General features: G+C 42.4%; 1 protein-coding gene across 1 annotated transcript in view; it reads left to right on the top strand.

The window, feature by feature from the left end:
- Positions 1-327: 327 nt before the first annotated feature.
- Positions 328-7,797, top strand: part of ABCC2 (ATP-binding cassette, sub-family C (CFTR/MRP), member 2) — a 59,391-nt gene continuing 51,921 nt past the window's right edge. The window contains exons 1-2 of the mRNA XM_011977381.1: positions 328-607; positions 2,349-2,522. Coding sequence (XP_011832771.1) covers positions 575-607; positions 2,349-2,522 — 207 coding nt within the window. The 5' untranslated portion in view covers positions 328-574. The remainder of the gene's footprint in view (positions 608-2,348; positions 2,523-7,797) is intronic.

The following is a 7,797-nucleotide window of genomic DNA, read 5'->3' on the forward strand; positions in this document are numbered from 1 at the left end:
ACATATAGGCTCACACTGGATAAGCTATTTTATCACCTGACTTCTTCACACAAAGTTTATATCATGTTTAAACCATGTTTTAGGTTCTCTATTTTTAATTAAAAATCGAAGGAAGAAGGATATTTCACATTTCTGTAAACTCTAAGATCTTACAACAGAAGCGAAACTGCACATTTAGGGGTGCCTGCCCCTCCACTGATGCTGCCCTTTGTGGGTCATATGTCCTTAGGAAAATGAAAGACTGTGCACTCCTGACTTGTTGGCCAGCTCTGTTGACATCTTTCAGTGGTTCCTTTCATATACGGCCACTCCTCCAGAGGCCTCTTGTACTTTGGGAACTGGTGAGTCTCCCTGTCCCTAGGGCTTTTTAGTCACATGTCCATCCACTGTTTCAACGTAACATGCATCTAGGCAAGGTTAACGATTAAATGGTTCGGATGAAAGGTCATCCTTTACACAGAACATCAGAATGGTAGATAATTCCTGTTCCACCTTCTCTGAGGAAACAAGTAAAGAAAAAACAACACAGTCATATTAATAGAAGAGTCTTCGTTCCAGACGCAGTCCAGGAATCATGCTGGAGGACTTCTGCAACTCTACTTTTTGGGTGAGAAATTACATTTATCTTCATATTGACTCTTCTCAGACTCAGAACAAGTGGTAGTTAGTTAACTTAGGGTGGCCACCAACAAGATCCAGAAATGTTAGAGGTGCAGTTGGTCTAAAGCTCAGGCTTTTTAGAAAGCATAATTCATAATATCGCCAGAGAATATAAGGGATATAAGATCTGGGAAAGGTAATGCAATTTATTCTGTCATATGTTTATTTTATCTCAGACTCTTGTACTAGCTAGTTGCAAAATTGCCTTCTCTAAAGAGAAACAGGTAAAAACCTTCCAATTTTATCAGTGTGAGGAGGAGAATTGTTGTTGCATACTTTGCTAGTAGAAGGAAGAGAAGGTCGTGACTGAGTCTTGCTGAGACATGTTGATGTTGAAATGATAATGATAAGTTCTAGAAGGACTGGCACCTAATGATATGGACTAGAAGTTGAGTCTAGGGATGCATCTTTGGGCATCATGAGTACTGAAGTAATTTTTGAACAACTGGAGTCGAGTAACACTGTTTTTAAGGAAAAGAAGAGACACCACTTAGAGGGTGAACAAGAACAGTGTAACATTATGGAGTCATAGATAGCAAAAAAATTCGAGATAAAGGCCAATCAACAGTATCAAAGGTCTAGTGGAATAGAAAACAAAAAAGGACCTTAGATTTAGTGATTTTGGTAAGGGTTTAGTGAGAGAGTGTCATCTGCAAACTCCTAGCCTCAGCATCAGAATAACCTGGGGCAATTAATAGTTTAAGTATCTTAAGTGATTCTTCTGAATTATAACATTTGATAACCTTATGGAGAGGTGAGAGGGGCAAGGATGAGATAGCAGAGCACCTGGGCAGCACCTCGTGTGTTAGAAAGGACCTGGGTCCCAAGGCCCTCAAGGTCAGGAGTGTATACCACGGCAAGGTGGGTCTTCATGGGCTGCAGTATCTAGACAGGCCATCTCTTGAGAATTCTTTCTGAGCACTAACCACCTGACCAACTTTCTTGGTCATGGCATCGCAACCATTTCTTTGAAGAGTCTGTACAAATAACCATATAAAACAAATTTTAACTATTTATGGGAAGAGAAAAATCGACACTCATGTGACTCAGAGACAAGAATTGGTGCCCACCTCCCACCCCTCAACTTCCACTTCACAAGACACTTCCATTTATCGCAGAATGCAAAGACTGCACAAAACTTGCTGGTAGTAAGCCTTCTGTCCAACAATGCTGTTGTCCCTGCTATGCTGAAACTGGACAGGTTTTTAATGTAAGCGCTCTGGGCCATCGGAGGGTAAATGCTACAGTGTGACTAAGCATTCTCCCTGCATGGCGCCTGCATGTTTGAATATCTGCCACTGAGTTCAGTTAGTGCTAGAAACTTGAATAATTTTTTATATCCCAGAGAACTATTCTCTCCTTTAAACTGGGAAACAGCCCTTCTTCATCCTATAATTTGGCAAATGCAGTGTGAGGTTTACTCAGGATAGCTGGTACAGAAATTCACTGAGAATCACAAGAAGACAGGTGTTTAGAGAGTGGGTTGGCCAGAAAGTAACTACATTTGTCATTAAATGGTGAATTTGTATCAATGTGCACAAATAGGAAAATATGGATAGTTAAAGGGTAAGGCTGGATATGGATATGGAGTTGAGTTTAAATTGTCTGGAAGCAGTGAGATGTGGTGCAGGATGGTTTTCTGTCTTCACAATGCATGTATACAACAATCCTTCCCCTTTGGTCTCCAGAATTCCTCATTCCTGGACAGTCCAGAGGCAGACCTGCCACTTTGTTTTGAGCAAACTGTTCTGGTGTGGATTCCCTTGGGCTTCCTATGGCTCCTGGCCCCCTGGCAGCTTCTCCACGTGTATAAATCCAGGACCAAGAGATCCTCTATCACCAAACTCTACCTCGCTAAGCAGGTAAAATAACACCACTGTTTCTGAACTCTTAATTCCTTGGTGTACAGTAGAGATATTTTCTTGGTGTTTAGTGTCCTGTTCCTTGTCTTTAAGTAGCTGTCCCAGGTGCCATTATCTCAGGTAGAGCCAGGTTCTGGGTTTCCCTCTCTCCATCTACCCTAATTCTCATGGGTCCCTTGCCGCATTTCTTAAATCAAAGTAGCTTTGATTTTTGCATAAGAATGGTGACTCTTAATTCTTGTGGATATTGGGTTCCCTAAACACAAAGGGCATATAATCAATCAAATTATCTTTATAGCATTTGAGAAATGAACACTGGATCACCTGTCTTTAAACAGCTCTAATAAATCGGTGGACTGTAATTCAGTTGGCACCTACCTCATGAAAATGAACTAGATAATGGATCTCCAGCCCCACTGAGGCAATCCAACTATCACTCATCTTCAAAAACTTGGATCTGAAATAAGATTTCCATTTTCCCCACGTATTCGATGAGTCAGGATGATCACTCACAGTAGAGGGAGGAAGAGTGAGTGTGCACAGTGACAAGCACGAGTACGGAAACAACGGAAAGGACAGGTCTGTGGGAGAGGCCCAGGAGGGGCCAGGAGGGGAGGAGCCCTCAGCCAGCTGCACCAACTCACTCAGGGAGGGGTCTTGTGGGAACCCAAGACCCCCATTTGAGGTAGTAAAATTATCTCAGAAAATCTTCCATCTGCTTCCTTTCACTAGTTTTTTTTTTTTTTTCTATCTGTCTTTATTATCATTATTACTACTATTTTAAATGGAGTCTCACTCTTGCCCAGGCTGCAGTGCAGTGGCATGATCTTGGCTCACTGCAACCTCTGCCTCCTGGGTTCAAACAATTCTTATGCCTCAATCCCTCCCAAGTAGCTGGGATTACTGGTGCATGCCACCATGCCCAGCTAATTTTTGTATTTTCAGTAGGGATGGGATTTTGCCATATTGGCCAGACTGGTCTCAAACCCGTGACCTCAAGTGATCCCTCCTGCCTTGGCCTCCCAAAGTGCCAGGATTACAAACGTGAGCCACCGCACCCAGCCTCTGTCAGTCCTTATCTTTCAACAGGTTTTTAGAAAGGCAAACTAGATTCCATTGTTCTACGAACATACCTAACAATGACTCAGGTTATCTGGAACCTTAAAAGGAGGAAAGAGCTTGGCCAAAGGAAGTGGACTTCACCTTGACACTTTGAGGTCGGGGTTGGTCGTGGGTTTTGCTGGATTCTGATTAGAAAAAGAACAGTCTCAGAGCTTGGGGCAGGGTCACCGTCTCCCTTGTTGACCTGAGTGCCCATCATAGGACCTAGCATGTTTCAAACACTCAGATGGAATTCAACATTTGTTGAATGTTGGTGTTAAATGCATTCTAGGAATAGTGGTAGATTTAAGAGTATGTTAGAGGTGAACTCAGTGGTGCACACCTGTAATCCCAGCTCCTCTGGAAGCTGGAAGTGGTAGCATCACTAGAGGCCAGCCTGGCAACATAGTGAGTCCCCATCTCTTAAAAAAAAAAAAAAAAAAAAGGAAAGAAACGTATGTTAGACTTTGAATATTCTGAATATTGAACAAGTCTGCACATTTAATAACATTCTCAGTACCGTTGGATTTGAGTCATTGTTTGAGGTTAGAAGCAATCAAGTTAGGAGGCTTCTTCCACTTTCTGGAGCTTCCAAGAAGAAGCTGGTTAATGAGCAAACCAATATCCCATCCTAATAAAAGCTATTAGTTAACTCTTTTACAAAATACTTTATTGAGATATAATTTACATATCATACAGCTCTCCCATTTAATACAATTCAGTCTGGACGCCGTGGCTCACGCCTGTAATCCCAACATTTTGAGAGGCTGAGGTGGGTGGATCACTTGAGGTCAGGAGTTTGAGACCAGCCTGGCCAACACAGTGAAACCCCATCTCTACTAAAAATACAAACAAATTCAGCTGGGCGTGGTGGCTCATTCCTGTAATCCCAGCACTTTGGGAGGCCAAGGCAGGTGGATCACAAGGTCAGGAGTTCAAGACCAGCGTGGCCAACATGGTGAAACCCCGTCTCTACTAAAAATACAAAAATTAGCCGGGCATGGTGGTGGATGCCTGTAATCCCAGCTACTTGAGAGGCTGAGGCAGAGAATTGCTTGAACCTGGGAGGCAGAGCTTGCAGTGAGCCAAGATCATGCCACTGCACTCCAGCATGGGTGACAAAGCAAGACTTCATCTCAAAAAAAAAACATTAGGCTGGTGCGGTGGCACACACCTGTAACCCCAGCTACTCAGGTGGCCGAGGCATGAGGATCACTTGAACCTGGGAGGTGGAGGTTGCAGTGAGCCGAGATCATGCCACTGCACTCCAGCTTCAGACTCTGTCTCAAAAAAAAAAAAAAAAAAAAAATTCCGTTTTTTTCAGTATATTAACACATATGTGCAAACTTCACCACAGTCAATTTTAGAACATTTCATTCTCTTTAACCCCGTCTCCTCATTCCCATTATCCTTAGCAACCGCTAAATCTCTTTTCTTTCTTTATAGATTTCCCTGTTCTGGACATTTCATATGAATGGAATTATATAATATGTGGTCTTTTTTTATTGGCTTTTTTCCCTTGGCACAATGTTTTCAAGGTTTATCTGTGCTGTACCATTGCTGTACCATGTATCGATATTTCACTCCTTTTTTTTTTTTTTTTTGAGACAGAGTCTCACTCTGTCGCCCAGGCAGACTGCCAACATAGATTCTTGCCAACAATGTGTTAAAGTGCATGTGCCTGTACCATTGTCAGCACTGAGTTATTTTCAACTTTTATGTGCAAACATGACATCTCATTGAGTTACTTTGCATTTTTATGAATACTAATGCAGTTGATTTTTTAATCTGTTAAGTATATTTCATTTGTGAATTGTCTGTTCATATCACTTCCTTATTTTTTTAATGGGGGTGTGAGTGTATTTAACTTATCTTTTGAACAGATAATTCTCAGAGGGTCACAAAATTCAAAAGTACAAAAGGGGCTGGGCATAGTAGCTCATGCCTGTAATCCCAGCACTTTGGGAAGCTGAGGTGGGAGAATTGCTTGAGCCCAGGAGTTTGAGACCAGCCTGGCCAACTTGGTGAAACCTATCTCTACAAAAAATATTTTTTAAAAATTAGCCAGGCATGGTGGCATGTGCCTGTGGTCCCAGCTACTCGGGAGGCTAAGGTGGGAAGATCACTTGAGTTTAAGGAGGTCAAGGCTGCGGTGAGTTATGTTCACACCACTGCACTTCAGCCTGGGCAACAAAGCTAGACCCTGTCTCAAAAATAAAATAAAACAAAATAGAAAAGGACAGAAGGGTACACAGTACTCTAGTCACTCATTCCTGTCTTAGTTGATAACCATTGATACCAGTTCCTTGTATCTCCTTCCAGAAATAGCCTGCGCTTTTACAAACAGCTACGTACATATATTTTTTTCACACAAATGCTAGTGTCCCATATGTGCTTTTCTGTGACTTAGAGCTCCTTCCATTTTAGTACATAAAAATCTGCGTGTTTCTCTTTTTTGATGGATATGTTATTCATTTGTACCTAAGCAGCCAAACTCGTACTGATACCACCATGATGCGACAAAATACAAAACATCATTCCATTAATGTTAGAGTAACGAACAAATTAGGGAGTCATGGTAAAACAGAGCTAAAAGGGGCTGAGGAAATCAGTGAAGTGCATTATAGTGTAACCGTTCACCTGAACAATTGAGTTTTTTAAATCAGTAAAAGCCCCCCAATCCCACAAAGTAGGAATAATCCTTCATCTTTATACTTTTTACTTCCTATTCTTAAAGTTAGATTCTAAATCCTAAAGATACACCAACGAGATTGTATCTACTTATCTATAGCCAGAGGCATCTATTGTGTCATATACAGCAGCCAAGGTTACTGAAACCTCTTTGATTAGACTTCAGTCATATCCCACCCCCAAAATCAACCCAATAGGTACAATGAGAACCTATCAAGGCAGAATACAGAGCTGTAAAACAAGAAACATCCTGTGAGGGAGGGAGGGAAAAAGGAAGGATTCCGCCACTACCCAGACTGAAATTGAGTTAATATATTCATCTCAACACATGTTCAGGCTGCATGTTCAGGGAGTAATTTAAGAATAAATCTATGATTTGTGAAGCACTGAAATACTTAGTGGTTTGCTGTGTTACATCATAGCTTTCCCCAGCAGTTTCCAAGACAGCCTTCAAAAACTGGCAGGAGAATTTTGCTGGAGCTGCATGCAGGACTACCAAGATTCCTCCCCATATTTATGAAACCGATTGTTCCGGGACTGGTTGTTCTAGTCTTCTGTGTGTCAGGTCTGACTTTTCCAGGAATGGTTGATCCACACTGGAAGGCTTCCAGATGTGTTCCCCAGGCATCCCAGGCAGTAGGAAGAGTAGAGGCCTGGGTATTCTGTAGATGCTGAGCCCTGAGTCATACTGTTACTTATTCTTTGGTCAGTTGGTTTTCTACCACCTCTTAGATTTCATTCTCTGTAACTAGCTCATATGCTGTTTGTAGCTAAGGTTCAGGGTATTGTAAAGTTCTTGCAGCTGCTAGAGGCTGCAGTGTTTCTATCTCTGAAATCCATCATTAATTACACACAACTGGGCTGGAGAGAACATGAATCTGGTCTGCTGTTTCTTCTCCTAGACCTTATCTTCATTCTTCACTGTGCTCTTCTCTGCAGAAGTGGGTAGTTTTACTTTGAGACTAGTGGAAGAATTAGGGCTTTCCTGAATAAATAGATCCACAGAGGAAGGAAGAGGAGAGAGCCTCTGAGTGGGACACCTCCTCAGATGTCATTTGCAAGGATGGATAACTTTCATCAGGGCCACAAGTCACAGGCATTGATGAAAGAGTCCCTAGAACTGGATGCTTTGGAATAAGGCAGGCTTTGGAGACAGGATGGGCTCACACTCGTGTTATTGAAAAGGAGTGGGGAAGGGCAGGTGCAGTGGCTCACGCCTGTAATCCCAGCACTTTGGGAGGCTGAGGTGGGTGGATCACCTGAGGCCAGAAGTTCAAGACCAGCCTGGACAACATGGTGAAACCCCGTCTCTACTAAAAATACAAAAATTAGCTGGGCATGATGGTTCACACCTGTAATCCCAGCTACTTGGGTGGCTGAGGCAGGAGAATCGCTTGAACGCGGGAGGTGGAGGTTGCAGTGAGCTGAAATTGCACCACTACACTCCAGCCTGGGTGACAGAGCAAAATTCCATATCAAAAAA

This window comes from Mandrillus leucophaeus, unplaced genomic scaffold (assembly GCF_000951045.1).
Source record: "Mandrillus leucophaeus isolate KB7577 unplaced genomic scaffold, Mleu.le_1.0 Scaffold18, whole genome shotgun sequence".
NCBI classification, from domain to species: domain Eukaryota; kingdom Metazoa; phylum Chordata; class Mammalia; order Primates; family Cercopithecidae; genus Mandrillus; species Mandrillus leucophaeus.